This window comes from Larimichthys crocea, chromosome III, assembly GCF_000972845.2.
Source record: "Larimichthys crocea isolate SSNF chromosome III, L_crocea_2.0, whole genome shotgun sequence".
Lineage (NCBI taxonomy): Eukaryota > Metazoa > Chordata > Actinopteri > Sciaenidae > Larimichthys > Larimichthys crocea.
In genome coordinates this window covers 40267474-40286193 of record NC_040013.1, presented here as the reverse complement: position 1 = coordinate 40286193, position 18720 = coordinate 40267474, and the positions used below count along the sequence as shown (strand labels likewise).

The 18720-nt window shown below is 38.9% G+C and overlaps 1 protein-coding gene across 2 annotated transcripts in view; it reads left to right on the top strand.

The window, feature by feature from the left end:
- Window positions 1-12775, top strand: part of capn5b (calpain 5b) — a 52102-nt gene extending 39327 nt beyond the window's left edge. The window contains exons 12-14 of one of the 2 annotated variants that reach the window (XM_019274772.2): window positions 36-86; window positions 2629-2765; window positions 5433-12775. In XM_019274772.2, the coding sequence (XP_019130317.1) occupies window positions 36-86; window positions 2629-2765; window positions 5433-5615 (371 nt within the window). In that variant the 3' untranslated portion in view covers window positions 5616-12775. The remainder of the gene's footprint in view (window positions 1-35; window positions 87-2628; window positions 2766-5432) is intronic. The other variant, XM_010731121.3, reaches the window with a different exon arrangement.
- Window positions 12776-18720: the final 5945 nt, after the last annotated feature.

Genomic DNA, 18720 nt, shown 5'->3' with positions numbered 1-18720 from the left:
ATTCCTGTATTGTAAACTCCTGTGAACACCCACAGAGCTTCACTGCCTCAATCCCAATAAGGACAGACTTCTGAGCAAAGCACGAGGTACCACAGCACCATCTGCTGAAACTGTAGTTAATTATATGTTGTAGTCTGCAGTATACAGCTCTTACTACCTTAAAGCTCTTACACTGTGTGCACAAACCTGTAACCTTTACAACTCACTCACTTTTAAAGCCACTATGTGTAGATTTTTTATGTGATTATAGTAAATTATTCTGATGTCATAACATAGAAATTAGACAATCCCGTAAAAAAAAAAGTCTTTGCAGTGCTGTCGGCTTTTCATTCTGTGTCTCTGGGTCAGAGTCCATCGGATGGCGCCAAAATCAGAAATGTTCATATCCTCCACATAGTGGCTTTATGTTGAGATTCCTTTTATGATGGAGCAGCAGTGGTGGAAGAAGTACTATGATCATTTACTAAGTAAACATAGAAATAAAACAATTAAAAATACTCCATTACTAGTAGTCATACATTCAAAATAATGTTAAGTAAAAAATACAGAAGCATTATCAGAAAAATATACTTTAAATATCAAAAGTGCTCGCTCTGCAGTGAAATGCCCCCTCAGAGTAATGTTTTATCACATATGACATTATTCAATTGTTGATTCTGATGCACTAATGACAACAGTCAGGTAGTTTACTCCAGTGGTTCCCAACCAAGAACAACCTAAAAGGGTTTCTGAAGAGCCAGTATGAAGCTTAGAATGTGGTAGTTTTGGCTGTTGCCATCTTAATTATTCTCTGCCACCTAGCAGCTAATTTAAAAAAAGGCAAAGACGTAAAGCATGGGTGGAGCTAAGGTGAGTTGAATGAAGCCTGGTTGCTCAAACAAGCCACCTCTGACAGTACCCATCTGTCAGTCAGAGCAGTCACACTGTTAATTATGCAGAACTTTAAGCCTTAATATAATTTGAACAGGTGAGTTATTTAAAAATGTACTCACCTGGACTCACGTCTGGAGCCATCCTCCAGTGGCTGTTTGAGGAACTGCAGGTTTTGGCACTTGGCTCCACATTTAATTTTTATAGCTGCAGAGGTTGCTACATGATCAACAGATGATTTACTGGGATAGGAAAGATTAAAAAACAAAAAAACAAAGTTGTAATATTAACTTTTTGGACTTTCTAATCTTTGGTTTTTTGTATTATTGGTACTTATTTGGGTCTCAAACAGTTATTTAAATGAAACCATGTGAGAAGTTTAGAAAGGGAATGTCTTAAGTGTAAACTGCAACAACTCAGAAATCCCAAATTAAACAAGGGGCGTCAACCAGAGACAGATTTTTCTGTGAAAATGTGAGGAACCACTGGTTTAACCTTTAAAAAATATATTTTATGAGCTTATGTGTTTTAGGTAAAATTAATTGTACAGTAACCAGTTATTACAGTTGTAGTAAGATGTAGTGGAGTAAAAAGTACAATATTTGCCTCTGAAATGTAGTGGAGTAGAAGTATAAAGTACAAGTAACTCAAAATTGTACTTATTTCATTTTATTTCCACCACTGGTGAGCAGTACAGGTGAAGAGATTGGTTTCAAAATTAAGAAAAAAGAAATCCTGCATTCTGTCGATCACTTTACTCACTTTATTAACAACATTTCAGGTGAAATTAATGTAGACATACTGCTCCAATAACAACATATATTGTACCTAAACATAGCTCTGGGGAATCAGAGGGCACCAGCAGCAACTCCCTGACGTCAAAACAAATTAAAGTCAATGAGCACCTTTTATAATTAAACCCTGTACTGATCACATCTGATTAAAGTAAACAAGGAGAGAATGTTTACAAATATATGAACTGGAATATTGGTTAAAAAAAAGAGAATACAAGTGATGTACAGTGTGCATTGTTTGATCGAACACACCTGTTTCTAAGACTTCATGATGTGCAAGAACTTTGTAGTAATTCTTACAATATAAGTTATGACTTTTGATCAATTCTGACTCCTGTTTAACGTCATTAGCAGACCGGAGCTTCTTGTTTATTAGACACTAAATGATCAAACTTGGTCATACCTCAAACAGTTCATCGATTAGTCAATTGGCAGAAAATTAAACAGTGGTGAGGCGTCGCTGCTTTTCTTTGTTTTACATAGTAAAAGAGTAAATTGTTTATCTTCTTGTTTGAACAAACAATCAAACTATGAATCACCCAATTGATCAACTAGATTGGCAGATTAATTAATGATAATAAAGAAAAGCAAAGAATCCTGCACACTGTCCATTACTTGAACTTTGTTAACAAAGTTTTCACCCTCAGTTTTTCGTCTGTATGAATTTTGGCTGATGAAGGTCTGAGGACTGAAACTTTGTGTTCATATAATTTGTTCAAATGATAACAGCATGCAGGATTCTTTGGGTTCAGGTCAAATGATTTTATGGTAGTGTAAAAAAAGTTTTTGAAATTAGAACCTGGGAATGAATTGGAAACCAAAAAAAATCATGTATTTCTTGCAATTTTTTGAAATAACCTCTTCACCTAATCACTGCGTAAAATCTGATATATTAAACAAACCAGATGGATAATAATCACAGTGTCTGTTATCTGCTGATTTAAAGACTTTTTTTTCCCATCAGCTGTAGATCCCTACGTGATCATCACCTGTGAAGGAGAGAGGGTTCGTTCACCAGTCCAAAAGGACACACGTTGCCCAAACTTTGACATCAAAGGCCTGTTCTACCGCAAGAAACCCAAGGACGGCATCCACATCGAGGTGAGCTGTCACTCTACAGCCATCCCACTGTGGGTCTGAACACTGAGAAGTGGCTAAACCATAAATTCATGATACCTTTGACTAAAACTGTAGCAGTTCAGGTCCTGTCAGGCATCAGGAGGACCGAACAAATCATCCGAGATGCTTGCACTTGCAATGATTACAATTTCCAGCAATCATTTTTTGTTGTGCTGCAGTTGCAAAACCAAACAGATGTTGCAAAAGGTTGGAACACAGATTTCATCTGTGGAGTATCCAACTTCACAGCCCTCTCAGTGAAGACAGGAAACACATTAACCTCCTTTATCTTGCTGAAATTGGTCGAAGGTGATTTAGGCACTTCTGCTGCCTGGTGGCAGTGTGGATCATTGAGTTGTTGCTGGCAGAGTTATGGTTTATGTTTCATGTTCCTCTCATGCTTAAATGAACCCTCCATGGCTGCATAGGCTGGCATCAGAGAGAAAAAATAGGGAGATATCTAACAGCCCTATTTAACCAAAAAACTATGCAACCAGAAACATTTAACCGGGGAACGAAAAAGTCCTGTTTGAGTTTCCACCACATTTGATGAACCGTGAAGACTAAATGGATCCACGATGGATTAAAAAAGAATGAAGCCGGCGTTTGTGACACAATTTAGACACACAAAGAAGCAACAACACACACAGTCATCCTGTTTTATATTTACTGTTGCGTGACTGGATATAATGAATGAATACATAATGAGACATGCAGAGGTGGAAATCTCTACAATGCTTCTCTCCAAGTAGATGAACCTTTGAGTCATTCTCAGATTCTCTCCTTCTTCATCTCGCTCTATTTTAATCTTCATTGTTGTTTTTAATGCTTATTAGTGCTTCCCAGTGCATTTTATGAATGAAATGATACACAAGATATAGAAATGCTGAGCAAACTCCATCCAAAGTTCCTGATCCTTTTTTTAACACCAGGAGCTACAAGTAAAGCTCCGTTTCTCTGGTTCCCCCAGGGATAACTACAGGCTGTCTTTATCCCAGCATGTTTCAACACTTATTATCATACACGCTTTGAGTGCTCTATTTATTGTTATTTTTCTCAGCTCCTGATCTCTAACAAGACATATCTCACCTGCCTTTTCCATCCAGTTTTCCCACTTCATCTCTGAGTGTGTGATCACATGAGAGTGGGGTTGCTAAAGAAATTTGCTGAATATCCATAACCAATCAATTACAGGCTTCATATCAGGCAATATGTTTAAGCCGGCATACTTGTTAGGGAATTATTGTTGGTAATATGATGTTGCATTTACTCAATCAGACCTGTGAAATTGCATATTGCATTTGTATCTTGGTGAAAAGAGGTGGAAGAGAGAAACTGGGCCCGGAATAGTTTTTCTACCCGGGTACTGATACCCAAACCCAAGGTTGGTATCAAATGATACAGAGAATCAATTCATCCCTCTCTTATTCAAAATTTAAAACCTGTTAATCTCCGTGTTGAACTCTTTACTGTAATTGACATTCATACACCAGCATGCTTCTGTGAATAGATTGTGAACAGAGCTGAGCTACTGTGATAAATGATGATTGCAGCTGAGTCCTCTGTGTCCTCACAGTGAAAACACTTCCCTCAGTGTAATTACATGTTTCTGGATTTCTTTGCCAAACCACTTGAATTATGCACGGCTCTGTCTTTCTTTCCTCTAACCAAAACTTTAATTCAATTTTATTTATATAGCGCCAAATCATAACAAAAGTTATCTCATGACACTTTTCATACAGAGCAGGTCTAGACCGTACTCTTTTTAGTATTCACAGAGACTCAACAACTCCCACCATGAGCACGCACTTGGCGACAGTGGCAAGGAAAAACTTCCTTTTAACAGACAGAAACCTCGAGCAGAACTTAGCTTATTGGTAGACGGTCATCTTCCACGACCGGTTAAGTTAAAGAGAGAAACTGACCTGCTAAACAAAGTATCCAAGTCTATGATATTCCACGCTATTCATTTCACTTTCAGTTTCACAGTAAAGGCCTACCACCGCCTGCACGTCAAAATTTATTTTTTGAAGATGCAGAAAGTGATGACGTATCAGCAGTGTGTTATCTCAATGAACAGAGTGCAGCAGAAAACTGTCTTTAATGTAGATTAATGACGTCTCACCGATACTGATCTGCTTAATAAGGTTAGTATTGACACCATCTGATGGATCGTGTCAGTGCAACCCTACTCTGTCGTCCTGATCCACTCTTTCACCTTTTTTTTTTAGATAGGATAAATTCTTGGTTGCAAATCTTGTCTTTGTACATCCAGTGTGAAATTGGTGGTGCCACCTCATAATCAAAAGCACTGAAAGTTCAGTTTTGTCGATACATATCTATTTTCAGATTTTCTGTTTTTTTTTTTAATCAGTTATAAAGTGTTACATAACTTAATTCTCAAAAAGTGCTGTGGAAGTAAGGTTTATTATTTTTCACATTACTCCTGTACATCAGCACTTCTTCTCATTCATGCTTCCTCTCTGTGCTTCTTGGTGTCACTCACGTCTACACCCTGTGTACTTTCTCTTGTGGTTTTCTATTTTGTGACTTATTGCCTCTTTTCTCTCCTCTCCTTTTCCTGCTTCCTTCCCCCCCTTTTTTTTTCTCTTTTCGGATCTCTGCCTTCCTACCACGAGCGGCCAACAGATCTACAACAAGAACATGATCGTGGACACCTTCCTGGGTCAGGTGATCATGTTCAGCGACCCCAATGAGCGGCAGGAGCAGCACACGCTTCACCTCCGTGACAAGGGCAACCGCCAGGACAACGACCTCCCGGGCACGCTCACTGTGCGCCTCATCACCTCGACCACGCTCACCAACATCTGATGCGCTCGTTTATACGGTTATAACGATTAACTCTCAAGGTGGCGTTCAAGCGTGCCCGTCGTTCATGTTCACTGTTCATCCTCAAACCATTGCGGTAGCTCACGGTGTTTGTTTGAGTTTTTTTCTGCCGTTTGCTTGATTTTTTATTTTATTTTATTTTTTTGCTTCAGCATTTAAATTCAGTTTACCTAGAAGGAAGGTGTCTATTGACAATATATGGGGTTTGTATTTAATCTCCGTCCCATTATTTACTGTTTGCATCACAAATTTGTTCTTAAAGTTCTTAAACTGAGCTACAGTTGAACTGATTTTCAAGAAAAGGCTATCATTAGCCTGAGATTTTATCAAATCCGTTCTTAGTCTGACCCTAATCTACAAACTTCTTTTTTTCTTTCATATGCATAGAGTTATATTCAGTCACATACACACACTCATACACGCACATACTACACATATGCAGACATTTCTGCACTCTCCATGCATGTGCCAATGTTTCCAAGGGCTATGCATTGCCTTAAGGTTGAGTCTGTCTCTCCACCTTGAAAAGGCGTTGGGAGGGGGTGGGTCACGTTAAGTACTCTTTATCAGCTGTCCTCAGTGTTAGCACAGCCTCCATTCCTCAAAAATCTGCATTACAGCCCGCTTTTCGTCATAGTTTCAGTTTGTGTCTCCCATAAAAAAACATCACGTGTACACTCTTTTATATCTGTGGATAATCGTCCCACCTGGTCCGCTCACCCAGACACCTCAAGTCTTCACCAGTTTGTCGGTGCTTCAGAGAGCATGCCGCACTGTCTGTCACTTTTTACTGTGGACTTTACAAACGATAGCCAATAGCAGCTATTCTCTCCCTCTACTGAGAGCTTTTCTGTGTTATTCTGTGAGCGCGCTCGTGTGAAATCTTGCCTCCCGTCTTCCATCACTAGTACCATTTCAGACTTCCCGAGAACGCTTTCTGCCGGTTGCTATGGACGATCTCAAAACTGCATGGCTTTACAAAAAAACAAACAAAAAAAAAACTCTTTGCCTGTGCTGCACATCTCTCCGGTCGTAGCTTAGCAGCTGGTGCTTTTGATAGTGCTGCCCTTCCTCTTCGATCTCCACCCACATGTACACCTTTCCAGTCTAGCGGAGTGCAAAGATTCACCCTGACATAATCAAGTGCTTTATGGGACCAAAGATGAGCCAGACCCTCCGCTCTCTTAGTCCCTTTTGGACCGCCCAGGCCTGGCCCAAGCCTAGCTACAAACCACCACCCCCTGTGCCACATCATCTCTTAACGGCAACACCACTGCCTGACGCTTCCTCTGACTTGAGTCTGTTGGCCGGGGCCAAAGACTTATGCCACGTGACCCCAAGAGACAGCAGCTGTGCTTCTGCTGATGGCACAGAACAGGCATACTTGTGTGTGTGTGTGTGTGCGTGTGTGTGTGTGTGTGTGTGTGTGTGCTTGTATGTGTGTGTGTGTGCGTGCATGTGTGTGTGTATGTGTCCTACTAGTTGCAGCCTAGCTCTGAATGAGAGTGTTTGGGGTGAATGTCTATCTGTTAATCCACGTTGCACCTGGAAGAAAACGATTTCCGAAGAAAGGTGTGGAACGAAAGGAAAATCGCCCTTTATGGGAACACACACCTTGCACTTTATTTCATTTTGAAGCGGGGGGAAAAGGACCCTTAAGGATGAAAAAGAGAGGAGGGAGAGCAGAAGAGACATCCTGCCAAACAACCTGTGCCATCACCTTGGTCCTGGCCTCCACAGCATCAAAACAACATGGGACATTGGATGAACTGTTCAGTGATTTCAGGAGGATTTCAGGTGGATTTTGCATATTGAACCAACACTGGTACAATGTAAACTATCTTTGGTGGCATTTCTTGTATAGCTTATGTGGCCATCCTTTGACCTTTTAGCACCGAGGCTTTTTGTGACAGAAGGCCAGACAGAAAATCACAACTTGTGTTTTTTTTGTTGTTTTTTTTTTTTCAAAAGTGCAATCTCATTTCACAGACTTTTCATTCCAGGTTTTGACTCTTGGGTATGTCTTATTTTTTTCTTTTTCTTCCCCACATTTCATAAGAATTAAAAATGTACATTACAGTCATTATCAACATTTCCTTTGAATGTAAGACAAACAGTTAGTGGACTAATCTCTCGATCCAACTATCAAGTCCGTTTTCCTGATTTGTCAGCGCCTTTTTCCATTACTTGAACTGTCACACATGGCATTTAACTGATCACACACCTTTGTGTACAGCATCTTTATAAATGTGTCTTGCATGGGTTATTTTCCAATATGTTCATGGCCTTGTATTGTACTGTTCAATTGTTACTATATATATTTATTCTTTCTATCTCAAAAGTCTTGGAAAATGCTAGTTTTGAGCAGGCAGCATGTCTAACACTAATGCACCTCTAGTCAGTCTGATCATATCAACAGGTTTGAAACAGTTATGTCTTGTAACACAGTGGTGCATTCATAATGCCTCTAGCATCGGTGAACATTAGCAGCAGTTGTTGACTACTATTTAGGTGCTATTTATCTTCTCTGTGCTCTTTCTGTATTGTTTTCAGTCTGACAGAGGGACAGAAATTGAGTGATGGTTTAGTGTGCAGGCAGACGTTGTTGGAAACTGTAGTGCCAAGCAGTGTACGGTTAGATGTGAGCATGGGCCTGGATAGCTGAGCACTGAGACTCGATGGAGTGTCCTTGTGCAAGGCACTGAACTCCTAACTGCACCAGTGGAGCCTCGTAATGGTTATTGTACAGATCAGCTTCCAGGTGTGACCGTACATATTTGTAACTCTAATCCCCGCCAGGTCAATACTGTGATGTTCCAAATCAGCAATGGAATGGTTAACTGAGGGTAGACTGATGACTTAATGTGAGAGATTATCAGTGCCAAAGGCATCGGTTGCAAGTTAGATTTGATTAAACTGACAGTACACAAATTAGGAGGTGACACTAACTGATGAAACTCTCATGTTTTACTGTTACATTCGAGCTAAGCATCCAATTTTCTGAAGAATAATGTTTCAGAAGGTCGTTTACCGCTACTTTGGAGGAATTTCCAGAGTCTTCAAAGAATCTTTTAACCATCTGGATGAAAAAATAAACTGTGCAATAAACAGGCAGCCGTCACATTGCATTACAACACACTTCTCCCAGTCCCTGTCGCTCACAATGTCTATCAATTATGTAAAAATTAACTTTCCAGATGGTTTCCTATGAGATATTACATACTGTCTGTGTTGAGCTGTTGGGGCAGGAAGGTTTGAACCGGATTCAGACAGCCTCATGCCACATGAAATAATCTTCAGATGTAGTTTTCAATCAACGGTAGCACACAAAAACAGTGTGTTATTGTCATAAGTGAGTGTTCAAAGATGCTGCCAGGAAATGACAGATGCCCTTGATAAATTTGTACAACATGAACCAAACTGAAAGAATTATGCTCTTACTTGTATCTGTCCACTAATTAATGTCGCGTTCTTTTATTGTATATTTTCAAACACAGTTAAAAGGGCACACAGATGCGTGTGATTCAGCTTCCTGGATAGGAATTATAGTCACAACTTGGAAAGTATGTTAAAATGTGGATTTGTTGTTCAATCGACTGAATCCATCCAGATGATTAGAAGAGTCTTTGAGGATTGTGGATATTTCTTCCAAACAGTGGTTATTTTTCAAAAAATCAGTGTTTCGCTGTACAAATCAAATGTAATGGTTATACAGTGGAGAGTCAAACTGGGGTTATGTGACACTGGCATCAACTAAAGACTAACAGACACACACTGTTTTCACAATTTTGTTGACAAAAACCCAATTTAGGTGACTTTAGGCTAATAACTGCTACATGGTACATTCAGGAAAGCCAATTCAAGCGTATTGTCTTATTTCAGTCAGTGTATAAAGTAACATATACCATTGTAATCGCTGTGAAATAATGTGTACAGTTTGATCTTTATTTATGGCAGTACGTAATTGAAACCTGCTCCTTATTAGCCGTGTACATTTGTGTGATGAATTTTAGTTTGTTAGTAGAGAAACAAAATATGATGAAGTTGGATGTGCCACGTGCTAAAGAGGGCCACCACGTAAACACAGTGTTAATAAGCCACCAGTGAGAAGCAACCATACATTCCTCAAAAGCTAGCTCACATGCAGTAGTTAATATATTCCCATGGGCTAGAAGCCATCAGTGTTTGACAAATGCTTTATTACCTGGAGCTGTATGTTGGACAGTAAACAGCTAGCTGTGTAGCAGCTAATGAGCAGTCTACATTAGGAGCTAATTGATTGATCTTTGTAGAGAGTAGAGGTTGAATGAACATTTAATTAACCCCTTTATGTCCACTGGATGCTGCGGTTCTAATGCACACTGCTTGTATATGACAAACATATTAAATACATTTCTCTAGCTCATTTATAATCGATATAGTAACAGATACAGTACTCTATAGCATTTTTCATTTACTGCAGTAAGCTATCTTGATATGTCTCTGTGCACGGTACAGTAACGTGTCTGTTGAACTATCAAAAGCATCACCTTGGCTTTTTGAACATATATTTATGTTCCCATGAGGATGAACACTGAGCATCTTGGTGAACATTAGCTCCATCACTGAGTCAGATTTTTTGTTAATTTAATGACCAAATATCTGCAAAACTAATGGTGTTAATGCTAATTAGCTAATGTGAGCATGGTTTTTAAACATCATACCTGCTAAACATCAACATGTTAGCATTCTCATAGTGAATATGTTGCAAGCTCACGTTAGCTTGTAGCTCAAAGCACAAAAGTACAGCCATCACATATATATATATATACACACACATTTACAAACATTCAAGAGTGAACTTCATACGTGTCTTTAATGTGTAAAGAGAACAGTAGAGAGAAGAGCAGTGAGAGAGATGATCTCCTCATGCATCCATGGACAATAAAGGGGTTAAGAGACAAGGAGTGAATTTGTCTTCATGAATGTGCCATGTTCCTTCTGTGATCATAGATTTTATATTCCAGCGTTTCTCTTCGAGTGATGCCAGAACCATCATTTTACTTTGAGGTTTCACATCAGGTTTTAAGCAGTGACCTGCTGTGTTATTTCCTGGCTCCCCCTTGTATGGAAGTGGCACAGAAATATAACCGCTAACACACAACCTGACAGCTTTGATATATGAAACATTTTAGGCTTCAGAGTCATTGTGTCACTCACAATCCCTCAGTAAACAGTAAGAGCAAGGAGCCAAAATAACAGCGCGTCAAGCTCAATGTGAAATCTAATCAAGGCGTTCCTTTTCAAGCTTCTACTCATGTGCCACAGCAGTGCCAAAAAGACGAATGGTCTACAGAAAATCATGCTTAGTGGGTGATGAATTCGTACTGTACATTGCAGAAATGTTTGCCATGTAACTGTTGGTCGGGCGTTTATAACTTTTTTGTTCTCCACCATATGTTTTTTTGTGTTTTTGTCTTTGTCATGAAGTGATTCTTCATTGCATTGCTATGGTTACTTGTTATAATTGTTGCACATTGTGATTCTTTGCCAAAAGTGTTATGGCTTTCACTGTTAACTACCACACACACACACACACACACACACACACACACACACACACATATACACAAACACTCCAGCTACTAGACTAACCAGGCATGGTTGGAGTTTACAGACTTTGACTGGTTTTTTGACAGTTGCTATGAAGCTTATCAGTCTCCTGTACAGATTTTCCGCACGGCCATGCCAAAGCAGGTTTTACGAACATGAAACCATTGGAATGAAGCTGAACTGCTCAAAAAACGGTGGTGACTTTTGTACGAAATCCAAAAATGCCAGTGCATGTAGCAAAACCGCTTCAAATCTGCTCGCACCATTATGAATCACAGAATATATATTTTGGTTTCTCAGAGTGTTGTGAAACATAATCCGCTGTTGCTACTTTGATAAACATACTGTGTGAAGTAGAAGGCTTGTGTTGCACACTTGCATGCATTAAAACAGTATCCAGTTTTCTAATATTTTGTATTCAGTAACCTGCAGTATACAGTATGTATATAAAAGTAGCAGCAACTTACCGGTTATTATTATGGGATCCATGTTTTGATGGATGTTATACAGTATAGTCTAGACATTTATTTCAAAAGGAAGATGTTTTTGTTCACTACCTCTAGTTATCAGCAAGAATACTAGGAGGAATCAAGTGAATTACTCAACTTATTCCCAATGACATCTCTGAACCTGTCTGCAAGATTTTGCTACAGGTTTCTTCCCTTTCTTCAGAGATAAAGAAAGAAAGAAAGAAAGAAAGAAAGAAAGAAAGAAATGATGTGGGAGCCTGTCAGGAAGACAAATTTAGACATCTGAATATTTCAACACAATAGCTAAATATGCTACCGTACGTTATCTGAGGCCACTTCTCTAGGTCATCTTCCCACCCGTTGCTAGCAGGAGACAGAGGTATGATCACATTATCTGGTTTAAGGTCTGACAAGCAGCATATACTTCCCTAAAATCTCTGTGATTATTCAAGAGGCGTTTATCCCCCATTTATCATTTCTAGACAGAACAATGATGCGATAGCAGCTGAGGTTTGCTTGCCTGCTGATCTTATAGATACTGCTGCATGTGTCTAATGTTACAAGACACTGGACAGCGTTTTGTAGACTATTGAATTTGACTCCGTCGTACCAGGTCACTGGATACATTCTGCATTCCTGTCACTGACATTTTTATCTGAGATCGAGTCTTGTCCACTCAAGGAATGAGCTTGTGATTCTTCTTGTATTTTTCTGCTGATGTTTATTAACTAGAGACTGGAATACCTACTGCATGGTGACACTTCTAGAAGATGCTATGGTCTTTATAACAAGTATCTTTTATCAGTATTTTATAACCTTGTTAATTTTATATATCCACTTTACCCTGCGTTCCAAACTGGTATGTTTACTGATAGCTAGGTTTCAGAGAGCTGTGCTGTATGTTCTGTACCGTGTGCTTGTCTGTGTGTTCTTTTCAGCGTGAGCTTTGTTTTTCTTTTTCAACGCGTGTTCGTTGAATTTGGTTCTCGGTTACACTGTGGTTATTTTATAGCTACAATCTGAAATTATTATTTTTTCTTTTGTATTTAATGTCAACTTGTGGCATGACTTTGAAATAAAACAGGAAAACCTATCCTGGGTGTGTCATGATTTTATTTTATTTTATCTTTATTCTAACTAAGAAGTCACTTGAGGTGCATCGTCATTTATTTAACAACTCCAAAGCACTTGAACGAACAAACCCTCAGAACATTTCAAATTTAATTATTCATGCTTTGACAAGGTCGGGGTTAAATGACAAAAACATAAAACATATACAACTAGAAAAATTATGATATCAGTCAATACTCAAGGCCACTTAGAAAAGCTATGTAAAAGATCTCCATATCTTTACAAAGGTTCAGTATTTTCCTTTGCTCATTAAAGTTTGTGATGGATCTTCAAGCCAGATTTGTTAACTGGTTTCCGAAACATGGCTATTGTGTTTAATACACAAAGATAATACGAGATAGGAGTTCACTTCTCACAGCAGCTCATATACACGAGATGGATAAGAAATTAGTCATAAATATAGTCATGCTGAAGAAAGACATGCTGGTGTCAAAGAGTCGGGTTAGAGGAGTTGTTCATGTCTCACCCACTTCCTCTATGGAGTCCAGGGCTGCATAATGTTAACATTAGCTAACTAAACTATGTTGTAACAGAAAGTACAACTGATGTTAATAGGGCTGCTGTTCTCTTTCCAGGTATTTGGTTGACCTCATGATGGCCCTCGATGAGTAAGTACTGTAACAGCAGAGCTCTTTCTGTGAAGATGTTGCTATTGAGAATTTATATGTAAATTTTCAATGCTGTGAGCACCACCTCAATTATATTGGTGGAGGCAGAAATATCAGACAGTACCCGTGCTTTCTGTTCTCTTGTCATTTCTGTGAACTGACCCTTAAAAAATGACGACGTGGTGACAAAGCAAGAACTTGGAAACCATTACCTGGGTCACTTCCCTCTCCACCTCCCAGCTGGTCTCTGTATCTGCCACCAACAGGCTCCACCTCCCAGCTAATCAGGATCAGCAGCAATGAATGAGACACAGCCTGGAGAACCCGCTCACTGACCCAGACATCAAACTGTAACTCAGCCGCAAACACTGAACCAAGTTGAAAGAGGACGGAAACAGGTGAAAGCCTCTGGAAAGACTTTTAACAAAATAAGGAGACTGACGGACAAAGACAGGCGCAGAGAGATCAACCTCTAGCTTCTTACACCATCTTGAATAACCATCCAGTCAACTCTGGGACTCCTCACATACCTTTCCAGATAAACAGGACAGGAGAGGAGGAAGAAGAAGTGTGTTTAGAGGTAAGTGGGGCAGGTGAACATGCGTTGAGGCCGAGAGCTTAGCCTGTAGCCAGGCCACAGTGCTCTGCTGTAGCTTTAGGCCAAAGCCTCTTATTGCTCTTCGTCCTGTGCCAGCACTTAAAGGCGCCATTATATACCCTTCAAGTAATTACAGTTGGCTGTAGTGTGTATGTATTTGTTGCATAAAGTCTGAATGGTTTCTTGGCATGCAATTAAGATTTCATTAGAGATTACATCTTGTCAGATAAGACAAGTGTCCCCTGAACAGACCAAAACAGCACAGAAAGTAACTTTAAAAGCATTAAAGGATTTTAGTAGGAACTATAAAAGTAGAAAGCAGTAATTATATTAAGCATAAAGGCAGGAATCAGGAGGATATGACTGCAAAAGAATATAGGGACTGTAACTGCCTATTTTCATTCCAAGATTAACCATATAGTCAATGAAATGTCAAAAAAAAGAAAGAAAACGCGTGTCCCAGAGGCTAAGGTGACGTCTTCAAATGCCTTGTTTTGTTAAAAAAAAAAAAGATATTTAGTTTGTTGTGAGTTATGACAATGGAAAACAGCAAATGCTGTCATTTGTGAACCGGAAAACAGAGAATTTAGGGCAATTTCTTTATTATTTTTGCTTGAAAAATGACTGAAACAAATGTCAGATTATCGCTTCACTATTGATTAATTGTTTAATTGACAATGTTTCCACTTTTTAGCCTTTTACAAGAGCTTTTTACTACATGGTTGTGAACATGAGATCCACTTAAACACTCCCGAAAGGTTATTAAATGGACCTCACGTAAGGAGTTTTGGGAAGGTGTCGAGAATCTTTTGAATGTAGACATTCAAAACCAAGAAATGAATGTAGACATTCAAAACCACTCTGTAGACACAATAAAAACAGCTGAGAATATGATAAAATAAACTAATACAATCATTATTGAGTGCTTAAAATATTGTTGTACAATCGAATCAGTGATTTTACATAAGCAATGCTGAGCATTTAATGAGTATTATGACCCACTTCCTAGTTTGGCTTTGGCCTCACTCTTACTGCTGCTGAGCTCAGAAAAATGTGAATTAGCTTTAAACAAAGCACCAGTTCAGGACACCTGCCTCCCTCCTCTGAGCTGCAGTGTGTCTATCACTGATAACTAATGCTTAATACTGGTGCACCGCAATCAGTGTTTGACTGTACAGTTGTATATATGTGTACCGACATTTTGAGAAATTCACAGATTGATACCACTCACATTTATGTCTCTGTGGTAAATATATAATATAATATACTAATATGCTTAGTTTAGCTTAGCACAGAGACTGGAATCAGGGGGAAACACACAAAAAGCATAAATCATCATTTTTATGTGGGTTTTTTTTTTGTAGAAATTGAACAAATGACAGATTAATAATAATTAGTGAGCTTTAGAGCCACTGGTAAGCACAGTTTGTTACCTTTGGACAGAGCCATTCTAGCTGTTCTCCAAGTTTCTCGACTTTATGCTAAGCTGACAAGCTTCTAGCTCCGGCTTCACATTAAACAGACACACATAGGTATCAGTCTTGTCATTAAACTCTCTGCAAGCTCAAAGTAAGCAGTTAAATAGACGTCAAATACGTTAACGCAAGTGTTGATCATTTGATTACTCACATGATTTTTGGAAACGTCAGAAAATAACATGCAACAAGTGCAACAGGATAATTGGAAGAGACACATATTTGGTTAAAATTGTGTTAACAGTATGGGGAATTGAGGGACGTCTAGTAAATGTTGAAGAAAACATTTTAATGGAAAACCTGATGAAAAAAGAAACATAACTGAAAGGAAATTGGGCAAAAATTGGCATAATACAAGACTCAAAAGAGTGAAAATGAATGTTTTTATTTCTTATTATTTGATGAAGATTTAAGTGGGCTAGGACTTCTACTAGTAACTATCAGGTAAATAGATTTGAAAGTATTGTATATGGCTTTAGTGTAGTACAAGTAGCCCAAAATTTCACTTTTCAAAAGTACCTGATTCTGCCCCAACAGCATTCATGTTTTAAAGTTAAGATTCACTTCTGTGCGTTGTTTTTTGCAGAGACTGAACCACAGAACTCATGGGAGACGTGGAAACATTAAACTTTCTTCATCGATGATGAATTCCTCACGCCTCTCGGTGCCTCTGAGTCCCTGCCATGTGAGTCAGAACCGATATACATACTGTACACATGCTTGTTAGAAAAGAATTAAAGGCCACACACACAGATTAGCAGCCAAGACATAATCAAGATTGCTTTTGGCCATTACATGAAAATCTCTGACCAGGTCGACATGGGGGCTCATGAGCTCTGAAGACAGAGAGTTGAGGTTTTGAACTCTTTGGTCTAATAAAACATTTCTGTTGCACTTGAAGAAATACCTTTGGTATTATGGACAATAATTGCACAGTAGAGGATCTCTCAACAGCCAGAGAAATGGTGAAGTGCTGTGAAGAGAATCAGAAGATCTTGAGATATCTGTGAAGGCTTAGCATCTTAAGTGCAGTTGTATAATACTTAACCTTCATTTAGGGTCTTGGCAAATGATAATATAGCAAACAATGAACAATAAAATCATCAAATATGAGCTGATTATAGAACTAGGAGCATGTAAGCACCTGGCAAGTCACACTTTACTGACATTGCATCAGAGTTTACCAGTCTGTTCTGGTCCATAAGCTCGTTTTTTAGCAACGTTGGTCAGTCCAAAGACTTGGTCTGGCTGAAATGTCATTAACTTTTGCATGGATTTCCATGAAATGTAATCATTCCCAGGCGATGTATCCTAATAACTTTGATGATCATGTGACTTTTCATCCAGCACCACCACCAAAAGTGTGATTTGTCTAATACGTTAGCAAAAGAAACTGCAAAGGTTTCCACAAGGCTCAGCTCTACTTTGTGTATAGCACTGCAAATGTTAGCGTGCTAACAAGCTAAGATGCAAAACATTATAACTGCTAAGCATTAGCATGTTAGCATTGTCACATTTAGCTCAAAGCAACCCTGTGAGTAATTACAACCTCACAGGCTGCGGGCGAATAGTCAAAAAAATGATGTCCTATTTCCTTTCCTAAACACTTTTCCTTGACCTCAAAGGAAATCATTGTGAGGTCAACCGCTGTGCTCAGAGAATCTGACTGCACTTATACCAGGCTACGTAGAAGCACTGAATCCACTTTCCTTATTATGTAGAGTTTTTTTTTCTTTCTACATTTTCTTTGTTTTTTGCAACTCATGACGTGCAAAGACATGATTGGCTCAATCAGAGAAAGACAAACGTTTCTGCTAAATAACAAAACCTGATCCATACCCAATGGTTAACACAACAAATTGGCTCAAACCTGACCGTCGCAAAACAGGTAGCAAATCCCTCCTAACCACAACAAAGAGGCATCTTTCTGTATTCTGTTTTCATGAGCATGGGGAACGCTCCAAATTGATTCCACTGAAATGATAATATACCTGTGTACAAGGAAATAATATTATATTTATCTCAACATGGGATTTAAAAAAAAACTATCTTTCTGCTTCACAATCTTTTGCTTGAGTTTTACTTTGTGGTCCGTCTAGCACAGCTTTTTATGTATATATGAGACTTTAATAGCAGAATAATTAATTGTGGAAAACTTCACAGGTACCTGTGGGGTTGTGGATACAGTGAAGTCCACTCTGTAAATTTAAGCACAGATCTGTAGGTCTGTGTTTGGGACAGTTGCCAGACTGGCACCCTGTAGTTCTGGATAAGAGGCTCTGTCTTGGCATTAACTGAGCATGTTGTGACTGCATATGGATCGACTTGGCTGGAAATGAACTGCATACTATTTAAAGCAGTGCCGGTTTTTTAGTCCTCCAGTTTGAGATGAATCTGACATAGGTTCTTTTAATTTACAGTGAGGCGCATCCAACTAATCCACTTATTGAACCACTAATGGATCATTAATACACTTAGCCCCTCCCCCCACCACATGAATTATCTTTATCACTCATACAGTTTTTTTCAGCCACACAAGTTTTTTATGTTGCCAAGTTGTTTTGAAATTCCTAAAAGGAATTAGCATGTAAAAATAAGTAATCTCAGTTCCATTTCACCTTTCATACAAATCATTCAGCTCTGCTCTAATAGTTCATTCAAATATATGCATTTGATTTCATTATACCTCCTAAATGGACTGAGTACAGCATTTAAAATAGGCTATTTGCTCACAAACATGGACTGCAGCTGAAAGTAAATCAGTAAACATTTTTTAGTTTTTTACTTAAAATGTTACTTTTTACACTTTAATCTTTAAATATATATTATGTTGACATCTGCAAAATGTCAAAAGACTCAAAATTATTCTTCTACTTTTGAGTGACACAGTTAACTAGAAACAAAAGGGTCAGCACACTGCATCCAGTACTCTACCATCGTCATTGTTAATGAGGGTTAAGGAAGAAAGGCGGCTCAGTGGGGGGAAAAAATGATTCAGCGTTCATAACTGCAACAACTATGGCTCGTACTTAAGTGATGGGATTAGCCCAGGAATCCAAATAAGCCTTTAACAGACCCTTTAACCCCCCCTCCCTCCCCCACGTCCAGCTGAACCACATGGCTGCTCTGACCCTGCAATGTCTAAATGAATGTGGATTGGTGTAGATTGAACTGTTCATCTTAGACACGCATGTCATTGGTGGATCCTGCTTC